Source organism: Haliotis rubra, unplaced genomic scaffold (assembly GCF_003918875.1).
Source record: "Haliotis rubra isolate DU_JTF1 unplaced genomic scaffold, ASM391887v1 Scf100, whole genome shotgun sequence".
Classification (NCBI taxonomy): Eukaryota; Metazoa; Mollusca; class Gastropoda; order Lepetellida; family Haliotidae; genus Haliotis; species Haliotis rubra.
In genome coordinates this window covers 1395765-1414613 of record NW_025764893.1, presented here as the reverse complement: position 1 = coordinate 1414613, position 18849 = coordinate 1395765, and the positions used below count along the sequence as shown (strand labels likewise).

Below are 18849 nucleotides of genomic sequence, written 5' to 3'. Positions count from 1 at the left end.
GGTATGCACACTGGGCCCCCGGCTGGGCTGCCTTGTTATGTAATAGCCAATGTATGCATGTTGGGTCTCACTCTATGCCGCTGTGTTATGTAATGACTATGAGTATATACATATTCGGCCCTGTATTGTGTAATACCTAGAGTATATGCATATTGGGCACTGTGTTTTATGTAATACCTAGAGTATATGCATATTGGGCCCTGTGTTATGTAATACCTAGAGTATATGCATATTGGGCCCTGTGTTATGTAATACCTTGAGTATATGCATATTGGACCCTGTGTTATGTAATATCTACAGTGTATGTATATTGGACCCTGTGTTATTTAATACCTAGAGTATATGCATATTGGACCTGTGTTATGTGAAACCTAGAGTGAATGTATATTGCCCCGCTCGTTTGCGTAATAGCTGGAATATACGCGTGTAGGGTTCCTGTGTTCTGTGAAACCTTGAGCACATGCAGTTTGGGCTGCTGTCATTTCTAAAGAATTTGATCATTCCTAAAATTGCTACCTATGAAAAGCGGACTGAACATTAAAAATATAGTTGCTGCATGGAAATTAAAATTAATCACCCAAAGTAGACCGATGAAAGTTATGAATTATTCTTGAAAGACAATGTGCATGATTAAATTGTCTCTGGGGTGTAATTAAAAATCTAATTCATTCCTGCTTGATAATTTATGCTTTTTGTTATAGTTTTGGGGGGTTTTTTTAAAATACATCAGTCCAGGCAGTTAATATATTTCACAAATCAAAAAGCACGCCAACCGCCGTTTGCTCGTTCCAGTTTGTTGCCGTAGGATATTTAATCGTTTATGTCACGGTGTTCCTTTAAACGATTCCAAGAGAATTCTGACAACGTTTATCACAACATGCTGGCTCTGAAAAAAATCTGTACATGTACATCTACGGTCAAATGCTATATTTCAGCCGTTATTCCTTATGTGTGAGAACCGTGAAGATCGGGTTAAAATTGATATTCAGCAACCCATGCTTGACGTAAGATGCGACTAACAGGATCGGGCGGGAAAGCTGTCGCTGACTTGGTTGATCCTCGGCATCGTATACCAGCTGCTTAGAGCGATACTCGTGATGTCAATCACTGGATTGTCTGGTCCAATATCAATTGTTTACAGAAACGTGCTTAGTACGGATTTATGCAACAGTTAAACAAACAAAATCCTGGGACGAAGCAATGTCTCCGTAGTTTCCTCAAAGACTTTTCATACAAATGGCAACAATGTCAATCGGGAGGTCACTATGGCCAGAATATGGCTGACGCTTAGAATACACAGTAGCCCTGTCATCTGTGGTAACAACTTCTGTCAGCTATGATCTCAGTGATTATAATGAATAGCCTTTCCCGTTTCTTGTTCTTATATGGGTTAGCATAGAGGTTAAGGTGTTCGCTTCACAAAGATCGGGTTCCATTCTCAACATTGATATATTCTGTGATGCTCATTTCTCGTGTTGGTATTGTTGTAATATTTCTGAAAGAAGCACGAATTCATACCTCCTCAAGATTTACAGCCTCAGCTGTGTATTGTCTACAACTGGTAGTAATAGAAATACTGCCAGCGAGCGAGCGAGTTTGGTTTTAGGCCGCATTTAGCAATATTCCAGCAATATCACGGCGTGGGACACCAGAAATGGGTTTCACTCATTGTACCCATGTGGGGAATCGAGCCCGGGTCTTCAGCGTGACGGACGAACGCTTTAACCACTAGACCACCCCACCGCCCATAGAAATAATGATAATAGTAATGATAACAGTAATACCTTGGACAGTGCACTATATTTTAACACCACATAGGGTCATGGTGAAAACTCGATTTAAATGGACTAATGTGAACTCGGTTTCACTCTCAACTCCCTGGGGAGAGTAATAGCAGAATAACCCTTTGTTCTCCAGCATTGACTGCAAATCAATAACAGCTGTAATGCCATGCGTTGACTCTGAAAATAAACAAGTTTTGTTGATAATACCAGCTAAAACACAACATAGGTTGTGCTAGGTCATCGCCTTTACAGACGGCGGGGTAGCCTTGTGGTTAAGGCGTTCGCTCGTCACGCGTAACACCCGAGTTCGATTCCCCACATGGGTACAAAATGTGAAGCTCATTTCTGGTATCCCCCGCCGTGATATAGCTGGATTATTGCTAAAACCGGCGTAAATCTAAACTCACTCACTCATTCATTCATTTATTCATTCATTCACTTATTCACTCAACTCACCCCCTTCAGTTTGTTAGTGTTTGTGAGTCTATGTTTTACGTAACCGCTTCCTTTGCGCCATGTGTTGTACCTATATATTGTATCTGTGTATGATTTATGCTGAGAAACATAAGGAATGTATTTTTATTTATTTTTTATTTTTTTTATCGAACATTTCAACTGTCCCGACCCGCAATGAGTGAGTGAGCGAGTTTAGTTTTACGCCGCACTCAGCAATATTCCAGCTATATAGCGGCGGTTTGTAAATAATCGAGTCTGGACCAGACAATCCAGTGATCAACTGCATGAGCATCGATCTGCGCAATTGGGAACCGATGACATGTGTCAACCAAGCCAGCGAGCCTGACAACCCGATCCCGTTAGTCGCCTCTTACGACAAGCATGGGTTACTGAGGATTCATTCTAACCCGGACCTTCACGGGTCTGCGTCGCAATGATATGACTATACCACTGCTGCTGCTGCTGGTTGGCGCTTCTTCATCTTCGTGTCTGGAAATAAGACAGTATAATTTTGTCTCAAACTATTATAACCGAAAGGATTCTGCAGAGAGTATTTGTCACAGAAGAGGACATACCGTTATTGTCCGTCAGTGTACAACGGCGAAGAGGGTGTTCATGTTATTAGTGATGACGCCGGCTTGACGACATTCAGCAATATTCCAGCCATATGACGGCGGTCTGTAAATAAAAGAGTCTAAACAAGACAATTCAGTGATCAACACCATGAGCATCGATCTACACAACTGGGATACGATGACATGTGTCAACCATGTCAGCGAGCCTGACTGCCCGATCCCGTTAGTCGCCATGTACAACAGTCTGCACCAATATTTCATGCAGCGACTAAAACAAACTTAACACAGAAGTATCATTTGGTAGGTACCTTATTAATAACGCATATATATCATTTAAAGAAAAAAACTTCCATTATCTATATATTAACAATATCTGCGCAACTGGGAACCGATGACATGTGTCAACCAAGTCAGCGAGTCTGACCATCCATCCTGTAACTCGCCTCATAAGACACGCATGGGTTGCGGAAGACCAGTTCTTATCTGGATCTATCCGGGTCCAGAAAGTAAGAATAGGAAATGAAGCCTTTCCACCTTGTTTCAAACTCCTTTGACCTAATAAATGTAGATGTGAAGAAAGTCCTAGATATTTAAAGTTGGATACTGCGTGCATCTGTTGACAATCATAAATCCATTTAACTCTATTTCTTAGATGTCTACCATTTCTAAAGAAAAGTCATACGTGACTTCTGTCGGTTACTTTGTGGGCCATATATAGCAATAACATTTTATTACCGTGCACTAACGTGTCAAGTTGTCTAGGTAATTACTTGTAAAGAAGTCTTGATGTCGATGATGATGATGATGATGATGATGATGTCGATGTCGATGATGATGATGATGATGGTGATTATGGATATTTGCAGTCTAATACGACGGCAATAATGACGTGTGTGTTTAAAATTAATAGAGAATCCTCATCATACGAGTCATTTACCGCGTGCAAATTGACACTTAGTTTAAATGGTGAGGTATGTGATAGATTATACGTCCTCCTGGTGTGATCGAAAATAGGACAAATGATAGTAAAACAATGACGTTTATGCAGAGCAGTAAAGGCAGATTGTTATGACTGAATGATTGATTATTTTATGACATTTATGATTAATTACAACGCTAATCATTATTTGTTTATAAATATAGAAATTGTATGCACTGAAACGCGCACTGCAATACCCAGAAGAATCGTCATGTCAGGTCACACTTAAAATGTAATGAGTTAACTTTCTGCAACCGAAAATCAACAACACTTGCATTTTCAAACAGTGGACAAAATGAGGCTATGATATGTACGAAAAAATCAAATGGCAACTCCGGTAATTTTTTTTGCATACTGTACTATCAATCTTTTAAAAGAAAAATATTTGCGTGATATTACCATCCCCAATACAGATTCGGAATTAACGGGATTAGTTTTTAGACCATATACGGTACAGTTATGCGAGTAAATGGGACATCTGACGCTGATGAGGACAAAATGACTGTAATAGCCCATTAAGTTGATAAAGAAACCCTTACCGTCCAAACGCTAGAAACAAACGGACTTCCCTTTTGGGATGCCCTTCAATGATGGCGGCCGTCACGCAAGCATTTATCAAATTTACAACCGATTAAGTCGCGAATTGATTCCATTCGGCTCTCGCTGCTGGTCCTATGGGGGAGTAAGTCCTTTCGGGACTAGGAATTAGTTTCGTGTGCAGTAAAACGGCATGACAGTATGTCAGGTTTAAAACCAAAATCTTGTTCAGAATCCCATGGCACGTGAGCACGCGACTCTGAACACTAATATCATTGAAACGGAGAGTAATTTAAACTGGGCGTGTTTCGTTGAAATAGACAATTGTGGGCTATATTCTTCGTTGATGTTGGTAATCAATAATTCAAGAACTTTTCATCCACCGGCAGAATTATGATATTTTAAGATTTTATCATTCTGAAAAATACGATGGTCTCAATTTCGGAAAAGATTGTGTCAGTTTTAGTGTTGCTTCTGAAATTTCAATAATTGCAGGATTATTTGTGTCGAATTATTTCCGCTAGAGATAATGCCAGCGATTATCTCTGACCTCAATGACAGCCGTCAGTAGGAATCCTTTTTTATTTTTTAGAAGGGTTTTTTTTTCATAAAGACTCATAATCTGCGTTCACTTCCTGCGTTTCGTAAAAGCCTAAATTATTCATGATGGTTTAAACGGAGCAGATATGGGTTTATTATTACACACTTAATGACGAGCGGTTGCATCTGTGCCTACAAATTTCGACTAATAGAAAAGCTTCAAAACTTAACTCTTTGCGAAAGTTTTAATGATACTTTTTACCGCAATGCTCTCTACCTTAACTGAGCGAAAAGACGGTTAAAGCATTTAACCTCGATAGTCTTTCTGTTGACGTGTATTCCGTAATATGATACCAAGATATATTTCCTTTTTGCCTCAGCTTTGACAGGAAGCTGTAACGAGCACACTTTAACTCGAATTATGTCGAGTTATCCGTTCAAGAGGAGTAGGTACATGGATTGGTACCATATTGGTACTGGCGGTACCGTACGAGTACTGGAGTAATTACTCGCATCTGTTCCGGAAGCAGAATTATCGAACCTCGAACTAACGACCTACTTCCGCCAACAACCGATTCGGGTGATTTCGCCGACATTAACCATATGTTATTATGTATAATTTCTCAATAATTTCATCACAATGGCCCTTAATTTCAATAATCCATTCATATGATATTCAGCTCTATTCTGCCATGAATCGCCCAACGGATTCGGTTTGGCTGGATAACCGAGTCCTGTTATATCATGGCTTTTGATGGTGTCTATTTCTTTTGATTTGGTAATGTGCTCGTTCCGAATGGCCAGTGAATTTCCGGCTCAGGGGCAACTACAGCAACATGATGTGACGTCAATAATAAGGTTTGATTACAGAGATTCTGCCACTCGTCTTTAACAGTATATAGATTGTAACTTAGACTGACATACAGACCCTGAAACAAGTATACCCAATACGGCACATGCAAAGCGAGATATGTCGCAAGTCTAGATTACCATAAGTTCTAAAAAGGAAAAAAAAGGTCTGGGCTTCTTTTTTTGTGTTTTTGATGAATATATATAATTTGGTAACCGTCTTTTTCTGTGAACACGTTTACATCAGAGACTAGATGTTGATCTAAGTGTAAACTCATTATTGTATCGATATATCGGCAGTTCCAGACATGCATAGTGCCGATGTGAGCACTCTATGTCGCGTTATATTATATTTTACTTCGAGTAAACGAGAGTCCCGTTATATATGGTGTGCGTATGTTTACTGTTCGGAGGCAAAACTAACTTGGTCGTAAATAAAGTGGCGGTGGGGTAGACCAGTGGTTAAAGCGTTCGCTCGTTACGCCAAAAACCCGGGTTCGATTCCCAACATGGGTACAATGTGTGAAGCCCATTTCTGGTTTTCCCCACAGTGATGTTGCTGGCGCATTGCTGAGTGGCGTAAAACTAAACTCACTCAGTCGTAAATAAAGACGCAATATAGAGGTCAAAACTGCTGGGCGCGGAAAAGAGTGATGGACTTCGACTTATGTACATGTGCATTACATCACGTAAGAGCGGCCATTGCTGGAATCTGGCCGTATTGGTATGCCCTCGTTGCCGATCGATATTCAAAACTTCGATTCTGATCACACAGATTGTCGTGTCATTACACAACTAAACACTCGCTCAATTCAGGACTTGATTTTCTCCCCGTTTCTTCTGGCTCAGTTTATCCAAGCCCAAGCCCCGAGGGGTTTTAGACTATCCCATTACAATTTATCGCATAAAGCATGCCCTATCAATAGGAATACGTATCTTGAATGGGCTCAGAAAATCGTAATGTATGTTTTTAAAATAATTTCAGACAACGCTGTTACTCAAAATTAATGAGAAATATTTTTTTAACTTGAAATAATATTAATCACAGAAAGTCTAGTTTTACGATTTATGAAAATGAGTGAGTGAGTTTAGATTTACGCCACACACAGCAATATTCCAGCTATATGGCGGCGGTCTGTAAATACTCAAGTCTGGACCAGACAATCCAGTGATCAACAGCATGAAGATCGATCTACGCAATTGGGATACGATGACATGTGTCAACCGAGTCAGCGAGCCTGACCACCCGATCCCGTTAGTTGCCTCGCATGGGTTACTGAAGATCAATTCTAACTCTGATCTTCACCGATTCATAAACGCATGTTCATGATAAAGTCGGATTCGTAAAATCCACTGTGCATTTAGCAGATAGTTGTCATGAATATGGAAGAAATTTGTCTTTTTTTGTATTATGAGAAGATAATATTGCGTGATATTCATCTCAATCACGACACATTGTTAATCTTTTATCATTTGCTGAGTCATGAAATATGGACGAAGATAAAAAGATAAAATATGGAGAAAAAGAGAAATATCAAGAATGCCATTAAACAAAACAAGAAAAATTGCAGTTTACATTTGAAAAATTTGAAATCCGTTGTGTTATCAATTTGATTAGATAATTGCCGTAATTTCTAAACGTGCATCGCAACTTTAATATAATTTTTATATTTTTTAACATTTCCATAATTAATCTTTCTCATAAACTGAATGAAGAAATGACAGCATTGTCCATAAAGATGGCCAATACGATAAACGCTCATTGCCATAATTGCTGTGGTCACTTAGTGGTCAGAGGGGATCATTTAGTTGTATTGTATAGCACACGTGGGTCAAAGTGAGACGCCAGCTTATATTGGCTCCCTACAGGATTACGGTAAAGATGTCTCTTCAAATTATCATTTGTCAAAACTGATTACGTGTAATACTTCCACTGACAATAGCAGAATCCATCCCTTCAAATATCCTCATTCTTTAAAATTCAAAATCTCGTTAGTAATTCTCCAGCCTTCTTAAACAGGGAGAGCAATTATACCGCAAGGACTCTCCAGAAATATCTGATTACTCTCGTGGAACCAAATATTCTAAATTTCAATTGAAACTATTTTTTATTTTAAAGATTTCTTTAAATAATCTTTAATCAGCCGTTAACTCTTACGAAAAAAAACACCACAATCCTTTCAGCAGATCGGTACACGTTCTGCGGCAATAAACACTGTTCAAATTTGACCAAAAGATTTATCAATATTAGACTCTCCCAATCTTGCATTGAAAATTAAAGTTTGGTTGATCAATTTCCCTCTGTTTGCCTGTAGCTGTAGAATATCTTGATACTGTGTTTTAAACGCCACTGCTCTCGCATAATGAAGGATTTGAAGAGAACCGTTTTGCCATTTTGTTTTATTGCATTCGCGATCAAACGAATTTGTGTAGCGCTTTTGCTTTGATATTTTTTTTAAACACTTTCATATTTTGTTTTAATTCTTATTTATTATCGTGAAATGTCAATAGGAAATCAAATGGAGAATGGTTTAAATCACACTGACGTGTTCTTTCTTTGCTTGAATTGGCATGGAACCTGTCTCCTCTAGCTGCGAACTGACTACAAGTGTACCCGTGTTAAGATCAATCGGCTGTGTACCTAAGCGATGTTCTTAACCTCGGATTGTGATCGAGGGGAGCCATCGATCGTGCTCAAATGTAAATGGCCACAGGTGAGGGGAAGACATCGGTACGTCTACAATAGACTTAAAGTCACAATCAAAACACTTTTAAAAATATTTGTTTGGAAAATAATTCCGAAGCACCGGGTGTGTACTTTCTTTTGTACGTCAGTATATGACTAAAGGCACGGGTGGCCCAGTCTTCTAGGACGCCGCTAATTGATGTGCAGAGTTGCATCCCTTTGGCATCCTATGATCCTCTGATCATAGGATCTTAGATTCGAGATCAATATGATCGTTGGGTTTCACTGCAGGTCTCAGTCGTTTACCAGTTTGATGATACCAACGAGATCGGGTATGGGGGTGACAAACCTTGAAACGTAACCGGGATTCCTGACCAGACAATCCAGTGATCAACAGCATGATCATTGATCTACGCAATTGGGAACCGATGACATGTGTCAACCAAGTCAGCGAGTCTGACCACCCGATCCCGTTAGTCGCCTCTTACGACAAGCATGGGTTACTGAAGATCAATATTCTTCACGGGTATAGCATTTTAGAAGTTGGCGAGAAACATTATAGCCCTATCTTATAATACGACGTTTAAGTATGTCATGTCGCCCTTGCTAATCCCTGGCAGATGTATATGGGTCTATTCTGTGCTGTAGTACTCCACACTTTCTTGACAACGGTATTAGAAGTCTGAACATCTACCACAACGTTGCACCATAAGTAAGCTGCCATCCGTGAAGTATTTTGCTTTTATGGTCAAACGTGAAGATAGGTTTTTTATTCACTAATACCTTTAATAATAAGGGCACAGGAGTTGTGTTTGTTTGTTTGTTTGTTTTGATCGAGCAGCGATGCAAACAATGGGTCATCGACCCCCCGGCCCAGTCAGTCGCCACAACAAACACACGTTGTCCGGGAGTTATTGTAACTGGGAATCCTCACAGTGCGCATGAATACAATGACCTTAGTGACCCTGGTAAACCACCTCAATGTAGTGCCAATAGATCTGTAGCCACGTTTGTTTTCGTGAGCGCCCACTCATAGGAAAACGTCAGTTTAAACGTTTTGGCAACGAGACAGGATATTAGAGAGAGAAAAAGAGTCTGTCTCTGACGTGCATTATGTTCCCTTACGATGAGCCATTTCTGTAATGCAAACGCCCTAAATGAAGATTGCCGATGTGACTATAAATCTTAACTCACTCAAAATCTCTCTTTTCACTAGGGCTCCTTTTCATTGTAAAACTTCATTGTAAAACTTCATTGTAAAACTAATTATTTGTGTCTGTCTAAATTATTTATATTCAGAGACTAAGCGTTAGTCTAAGAGCTAGTATTGTTGCATCGACTTGTATACGTCTTAACTGTAGTTCTTATCTCATTACACCATTGGGGCGGCGGGGTATAACGTAGCCTAGTGGTTAAAGCGTTCGCTCCTCACGCCAAGGACCCGCGGTTCGATTCCACACATGGGTACAATGTGTGAAGCCCATTTCTGGTGTCCCCCGCCATGATATTGCTGGAATATTGCTAAAAGCGGCGTAAAAGCATACTCACTCACTCACTCACTCACTCACTCACTCATTACCCCATGAGCATATTTACTGGATATTGATATAAAGTATGTCAGATGGGTTCCTACCCTCGGTAACTGTCACCATCACATGCACTGCCTACCTAGACTCCCTATTGGTGCAGAAGGTCGGTGCTTAGTCACACCAAAGTACGTAAAAATATGGTAGTTTTTGTTTCCTTTCCTGGCGTTCGACAGTAAGTGACTAAACCAAGGACTGGTCGGCTAGGAATCAGTATCTATGGTAAACTGTGGTATGGTATCTCAGTGGACAATGGTTATTCGTCCGGGCTCCGTCATACAGACCCTGAAACAGATATACCCAATGCAGCCCAAGCAAGTCTAGAATGAGCGGCAAGTCTAGATTACCACAGTTTCAGTTTCTGAAAATTAAGAAAGTCTCTGGGCTCATTTTATTGTGTTTTATATGCATAATTAAAAAAACTCTTTTTTCAGAGAAAAGATATTAGTCTTCCAGACTCGTATAAGTCGATGAAACACTGCAAACTTTAAGTCCAAAATGCAATAATTATTATAATATCCGAATATCGAATCACCATCGAATGGCAAGTCATCTTTGTTTCATTTCCACCATCAAACAGCGGAGTAAACTCATTTCGCACGGAAATTTAAAATGATGAGCCGTACGACCCTGTTTAGAAAAATCACTCAATTTATCTTTAAACTTTTTACGAACGAAAGCACAAGAGGTTTTCATTGTGGTTGTAAATTTGTGTCCACAATCTGTGTTCAATCACTTGGCTCACAATTATTTACTGACACTACACACACCTAGCTTGGATGATAGCTATAAATAATGTCCATCTGCACAGATATCATACGACAGGCACCAATAATCCTACTGTATAATCCTTTAGAGACCAATCTCACGTACACGCAATACTCCCAATGGGCACAGTGTCATGGAAGTACAATGCTATCATTATTGACTAAAGCTTTGCTTCAAAGTCGCGCACCCTCGATTCCTGAAAATATCGGCTACACATTTACACGCAATCATCCTGTACCGTCTTGTATGATTTATTAACCATTAGTCTAAACATGGAAGGAGTGTGTGCATCTAACCACGTTTTGGGGATACAGTTGAACGTGCTCAAAGTTGTTGTACATTAATGCAAGACTTTGACTGGCAGTTGACCTTTTGATTTCATTATCGTCTCCATTCGTCCTGATGCCGACCTGAATCAGACAGTCTAATTCCCGCTTTTTCTCGCAACCATCGCGAGATCAAAGGGAGATAATCACCGATTAGACGTTATTAGCGTTAGGTATTCTCCCACTGTCTGATAAAACGAAGTGACATGTTTGCTTACAAAGCTAACAAATTAGAGTGTTGAAGGCGATTGCCCAAGTCAGGAATTATCCAGTTGGCTACCTTAACATGAAAGACCCATAGGAGCTTCGTCCAGTAATGAGAATCACTCGGCGTGATAATGGCGAGCTGCACGCGCCAATTAGGTCGCATGGCTTCGTTAATTTGCCGCGGGTGTGCTCACATTTGCCGCGGGGCTGTCCTCATTGGCTGCGGGCTTGACAAAATCTCGTGATTTCTCGTCTGTATGCAAATAAAGGTCAAACGACACCGATGTCAGCTATTAGTTTTCTGACGACATTGCCGAACCCGTGAAAGTGCCACCTCGGAGCAATAGCCCCAGGTCTGAACATCAAAGTTCCAGGAAGCTTGTTAAGATCGTGACAAAGTGTAGCCCTAACGCATCTGTACCTTGTAATGGCTTCTTGTCAAACTGCCTAATTGTATTTATTTTTCTTACAAGGCAATTTTCGAAGCTTATCCATGGGATTACTGGTGTCGTAGCCTCGTAAATAAAGCTTCAGTCAACAGCCCCTCAATCTCAGGACGGGTTTTTGTTGGTGAATAACAGGCTGGGGTATTACGGCTCCATCATGGCATCACGTTGGCTGGTTCAGTAACGCTCGATGTAATCTCCCAAATGGAAAAGTAATACAAGCCTATTGAGTGACAATTCCTTGTATGTCAATACAATAGCTCCAGTGCTTCATCAATGTCATTACGTCGGTATCTATAGAAACATGGATGCTGGTGATACTGTGTGTCACGGTGGGCTATTATGAAATGCTATTTACGACGATGGTATTATGGCATCACTTAGCTGTTGATTACTTTAACTCTGTCATTGTCTGGATGTCTTTGATACTGTGTCAGCAATGTTGAGTCATCCTGTTGCTAGTGAATTTTTATGACCATTTAACTTTCTGGGTGGTGGGGGCCCGGCCTAGGATTTTATTAGAGACGGATATTTTTTCGAGACAAACGGGGATTTTAAAGGGAAAAGGGGATAATTTGTCTTTTGATCATATTAAGTAGATTTTGGACATCAAGCATCTGGCATAATGCTATATTTTTTGCATAGCTATGTTAAATGAATTATTCACACACACACACAAACATGCACTCACTCACACTCATTCTTTATATGGTCCAGGGACTGTGAGACCAGGGATCATATACATGTAATAACATTTTATAGTCGCTGGTAAGACAGACCAACAACGAGCACATCCACCCATTTGTTTTCAATAGGGCATCATTTTTTAATGTGTTTCTCGTAGCCACCAAATTCTGACATGGGTCGGTCGGTCGGGGGGAAATAACAACAAAAAACAAAACTTAATAAAGACAAAATTATCTGAATAATGTTCTTCATTCTCATTTATTGTAATTCTTACTAGAATTTCTCGCGTTCTTTGGACTTGTTGCGGCGACTGATTAAAAGATAAACATTTCATATGACGAGGCAGTGTTGGAATAAAAGAAAGTTTTTTGAGGATCAGCAATATAATTAGAAGGGTCGGTCGAGCGATGAGAAACACAAAAAATAAAAATGCTGCTAATATACAACGATCCTTGCTTCATTCCACGTAATCCTAGTACTTTTACAATGACGCTTTTACCATTATATGTGTGACAATCGTAGAGCTGAGGGTATAACGACATCCGGAACGACGACCCTATATATATTAGGACGTGACAGCTAAGGTGCTTCAGTGACAGTCTTCACGTGGCACGGACAACTACTCATTTTCCAACCACATTAACCTATTATCCCGTTTGTATTTAAGTGACAACATAATATGATATTCCTCTGACTTACTTATTATTGTTATTTATTTCATTTGTTTCAGTCCTCATCATGATCGCTGGCCTGTTGATATTTCCACTCGGATTTGGGTCCTCATACTTCCGCCATTACTGTGGAGACACCGCTTCCGCTTACGACTCAGGCCATTGTCTGATTGGCTGGAGCTACATGCTGGGAATCATGGGAACTGCTCTCTCGATGTTTTGCCCTTTCCTATCTCAGTTCACAGACATGAAAACCAGTGACATTTTCTCCTGACGACCGGAAGTGGTCTCCGGCATGTGATATTCCCGAGATGCGTATGAAAAAGCAATAACAGTTTGTTGACGGGTGGGGTGGGTGTAAATATAGATGTGCGGGACGGTCGTTTTGGGGGATGGAGGTTTTCAAACTGTGATATGTGATATGACACGATATACATTCAAGATGAGGATAGGGCTGTCGACGTTGTCAGTGGCCATGGGAACAAACAATCACGTGCGTGACAGTTTTGTGGCATTTCTGACAATGGGGTATCCCGCGTGTGTTCTCCTTGCTGACAACTGGGACCAAGTCAGACACCACCAGGTTAGTAAACAAATATACATATGATGGAATAATAATAATAATAATAATAAATATAAGGATGATTGTAATTTTTACTACACCGTAAATTAGGAGGTGTCACATTTGACTGATATTGTATGAACAATTAAATGAATATACTGAAATATAAATACAAAATGATTTATTGAACAAAGGTAGCCAAGAAAAGGTCAAGCACTACTGGGTATCGGGGTGATTGCATTTTATACTCATGCTGCTATGAGGGAGATGGGGTTTGGGGATCCCACTGAGTTGTGTACATTTCATGGCAGGATCCGCTTATTATGATGTCTATATCCTTCGACACCTAGGGGAATACATTAAGTTAACAGCCCGAAATATAACACCGTTCACTCACTCACTCATCGCTCCATCAAAATAACATGACCCATTCACACTCTGCATGAGTATATGTCACATCAAACGTATACGTCCAAACCTATAAACTGACACCACTTTGAATGCATCTTCTAATCATATCCTACTTCTGTTTCAGTAAGAGTTCCACCCATTTCATTAAACAACGCACTCTTGCCATAAGGGTTGGGCAATGGATTATACCCTTCACTCCCGAGGATGCGGTCGACTGAGCTTGTGTCTCGCCAAGCTGAAGCCAAGTACATGCGCTCCACAGAGATGCTTTGTCCAATGTGTAGCAAGTTCGTAAATTAAAAAAATAATTAATATATGTAAGTTAATATTTATGGATCCATATACCTATACTCGAAAGACAGTGAAACGTTGTTAACTCGAACTCCTGGGGAATCGAATACTTGTCGAGTTATCAGTTGTTGGAAACTTTTAGGGTTCCGATAAAAGGCACATTGACGAAAAGATCTGAACGTGGATCAAAGATCGGTTACATCGCCTTCAAGGGTAATTCGAGATACCAAAGTTCGAGTTACCAGAGTTTCACAGTTGTATGTATATATGAGGCTGTTCATGCCAGGCTTGTTAGTGACGAGGGTAGGTTGTCTGTTTCGCTGTTATTTAACGCCACATCCAACAATATTCCATTTGAATGATATGACCTGTAGATAAAAATGGAGTTTGTGTCAGACAATCCAGTGATTGATACTATGAACAACGATTCACGTCTTTCACAACCAGTTTAGGTTATAAGCTACTAAATGGATTGGGTGGTCAGGCCCAGTGGCAACGTTGACTTTTTAGGCTGCTTTGCCTCCTCCAGATCAAAATATTACAGGCAAAAAAAAATAAAGTGATAAAAAATATAATATATTTACAGGCCGCCATTTTGCTGAATATTGTTGACTGTGGCTTGCAAACAACAACAAAAACACCACATGAAAGAAACCAAATCTTTTTTAGGTGATGGGATATTTTAAATAGTTATATATGTTAGGTATTATAATTAATTACAGTAACGTAACTTCATTAATCAGAACTATTACATTTATAGATGAACAAGTCGGTGAATATATTGCGTTATGCTGGAAGCTTTTTTGTAGCGGTTGCACCAGAACGGCTGACAGATTGGGGTTTAAGTTTAGCCAGGTTTGAAGTGAGAATATTCGTGACAACGACGATTAATCACACGGAAACCGCTTTTGGTCGTATTATTTGATAAATGTTCTCAATTTATCATTTGGTCAAAACGAAATGTTTCTCATCTCAACCCGGAAGAAATGTGCTATAACCCATCAGTAACCATGACGATATAGCTTTCGCAACGAACGACAACTCTTCCGTTAAAACCCGGGCAATATGGCATACCTTGACATTATGCTGAAACCGGATTCATTACCTGGCAAAACCAATAATATTCATTTTTATTGACACAAACGTCCACATAATGTAATGTGACTGGACGATGATGAGAAGCGTTTCTTAAAGGTTGGATAGCCCAATCAGTAGATGAGCCAGGAATACTTCGCTGTAACAATGTGTTTTAGTTTATCATCGTGGGCCCTTCTCATTATTTAAGAAGCAAATATCCAAGAATTTCTCCTACAATGTGACAATTGTTCTCAGATTATTGTTGATATGAGAAAGGGGTTTCTGACACTGCTCGCAAAATGTATTTCCACAGCATGTGTCTTGTTAGTAGACATTGGCCCATACTCAGTTGGTGTTCTATGATTAATTGTGCATTATAGCATATAGATCGTAATCCAATGTGCAAATGGCGACTGTTTGTCCCCGACATCCCTCCATACATTCGTACTTCCCATTAATCCTTCTACTACTGCTGATGTTAACGCTCTTCCTGTTTCTAAGGTCACGAGGTCAAGGCCGTGACATATTGTTGATTAAATGATAGCAAATTTGTATAAATAAACATGTTGAAACCGATGTTTAGTTTGCCTAGCTGTTTTTGCATCTACCCGTGAAGATCCGGGTTAGAATTGGTCTTCAGCAACCCATGCTTGTCATTAGAGGCGACTAACGCTGACTTGGTTCACACATGTCATCGTATCCCAGTTGCGTAGATCGATGCTCATGCTGCTGATCACTGGATTGTATGGTCCAGACTCGATTATCTACACACCGCCACCATATGGCTGGAATAATGTTGCGTTATACAGCAAAAAAACAGTTTTCGCAAAATCATCTGAATGGGCGTTTAACCTTTTTATCTTATCTGCCAGCTGCTTTTCGAAATGTGCATGTGTTGGTTCTTTAAGGCCACGCGATCTACTTATATGACGGCCCTTTAAGTAACCGAGCGATTTCTATTAAATGTCAGCCGTTGGAGAACGACCACCCGACTAATTCTAACCCGGGGTCCGACGAACACTGAGGTCCGGGGGCACATTCTATCCCAGGTCGCTACCGGATCCTGCAATATCACAGAGGACACCCGGTATGGGCTTCACGCAGTGTACCCAAAAGTAGAGTCGAAACCTTGGCTTTAATTATTTAGCTCCCATTCTGCTTCAGACAGAAACTCAAACTATATCACTAGTTACCATGGTGATATTGTTATTCATATTATGGCTGAAAATATGAGAGTCAATGAAAATCGAAATCAATGTTGACTTCATATTTTGTGACGTCACAATACATCATGACGTCACACGATCACTTATGTTCCTATTTTTAACCTCTAAGAAAAATAGCTGAAATAGGCTTTCGGTAGAACGTATCTGTGGGGGCCCGAATAGGAACTGAGTGCCGTTGCACAGAGCAACATGAGCGATACGAATGTCGCTAGTCTGTGATAAGGTATGGGAGATTCGAACACCTTAGCCCTAAGATCGGTTTGTACAACGGCACCAATGTTGAAGAGGGATCTAAAGGGGTCAGTTGTTCCGATTAATAGATGGACGTCTTCGTATCCTATTTGGGTAGACTGATGCTCAAGACGTCAAGTGAGTTTATTTTTACGCCACATGTAGCAATATTCCAATATTCCAGCAGTAAATGGACTTTGTACCCATGTGCGGGAAAGAAACCCGGGTCTTCGGCATGACGAGCGAACGCTTTAACCTCTTGGCTACTCAACCGTCAAGCACTGGATTGGGTCCAGGCTCAATTCTTTACCGTCACAGAAAGGAATATCGCCGTGTTCAGCCTTAAACATCTGAAAAAACACACAAATTTTCCACAACAACAAACCAGGCTTTGAGAAATTCTCCTTCAGTCATCATTCAGAAACAATAATAAAAACGCTTACGTCTTCAAGTTTATCGAAGAAATAGATTTTGCGAAAGGGAGACAACTGCGATGACACAGAAGTTGAGGGTGTGTTTTTCTCCTCGACAGTCTGTGAAATGACATTTGTCTGCCAGCATGGACCCAACCACCGGGTTATTAGTTGTTGAGTGTCCATCAATCTTTGCTTTACCGTCTCGCTGAACAATAATAGAATATAGAGCCGCACGGCTTCAACTTCATCGAAATTCGTTTCCGATTGTTGACACTTCACAGATTTAACGACATCCAGACTCATTTACGGCAATTTCCAATTTCCGGTGTGAGTGAACGGCATATTTTTTCTCAGTTACTACACCACGACACGGACCAAATTAACTGTCCAAGTGAAGTGATGCGTTCCCGGACCACAATGAGAGGTTATCGTGAGCTTGATCATGAGTCTCTCGCCATGAGAAAGACAGGGGTCACCTCTTCCATAACGGTGCATTTCACCAGCAGAAAGGCTGTCTTCCGGCGTGTGTCATTTTAGGTTCAACGTTGCGCATTTTAATAGGTTTGTCGCCATGATGGAAGTGTAGTGATTTATTTGAATTAAGCTTTGATTTGAAAGTACGTGTTACAAAGGACGAATGGATACTAAAGGGGAAAGGCGGATGTAGGATTTTGGTTTGGGGGATGGAATTATATAATAGGGGACAAGGAAGACAGGAGGGACGCGTTAATTTTAATCTTCGAGAGAGGGATGCTTGACAGTTTCTGTCAATATTAAGTATAAAGGGTGACATTGTGGGTTATCGTGTATATCATATCAAATGAATGGGGCTTGTGTTCAGGTTCTACTACATTAATAAACACTTCCTTTGCGGGTTTTTTGTTCATTTTCGTTCTGAAAATTTGGGTGAGCGATGTATAGAATTACCTCTGAGATATTCGAAATTACAGACTTATCTTTTCCTTGTGAAAGAATTCTTTCCGTCACTCGTCAGCGTTTCGAGATTAGAACTATCCATTTGCTCAGGACAGATAATCTATAATGACTTAAAGATCACCAGTTTGTTTGTTGTTTAACACCGCACTCAGGAATATTCCAGCTATGTGGCGGTGGTCTGTCAATAATCGGTCTGGACCACACAATCCAGTGATCAACAGCATGAGCAGCGATCTGCGCTATTGGGATAAGATGACAATGCCAAACAAAGTCAGACAGCCTGACCACCCGACCCTGTTAGTCTCCATAGGTTGCTGAAGACCAATTTCAACGGGGATCTTTACGGGTCTGTGGCTCGTACATGTATTACTCGTTAAAAAAATCTAGCAATCTGATTGGACAATCATGTTGTAATAACGTAACTGATATACGTTAAACTCACTCACAAATCATGGTTGCCCTTGCAGCGCCATCTGGGATTCGATGTCTGTTTATGCTTACATACTGTATATATCATTCGCTACAATGTTGAAATTAACAAGTATTTGAAATCTACTAGACCCTCGGTATGTATCGTCTTTTTACGAATCCGCTGTGAAACC

General features: G+C 40.3%; 1 protein-coding gene across 4 annotated transcripts in view; it reads left to right on the top strand.

Annotated features, from left to right (window-relative positions):
* Positions 1-14884, top strand: part of LOC124266741 (LHFPL tetraspan subfamily member 2a protein-like) — a 127597-nt gene extending 112713 nt beyond the window's left edge. For all 4 annotated transcript variants that reach the window (XM_046701551.1, XM_046701533.1, XM_046701545.1 and 1 more), the window contains 2 exons: positions 13157-13680; positions 14195-14884. In XM_046701551.1, coding sequence (XP_046557507.1) covers positions 13157-13371 — 215 coding nt within the window. In that variant the 3' untranslated portion in view covers positions 13372-13680; positions 14195-14884. The remainder of the gene's footprint in view (positions 1-13156; positions 13681-14194) is intronic.
* Positions 14885-18849: the final 3965 nt, after the last annotated feature.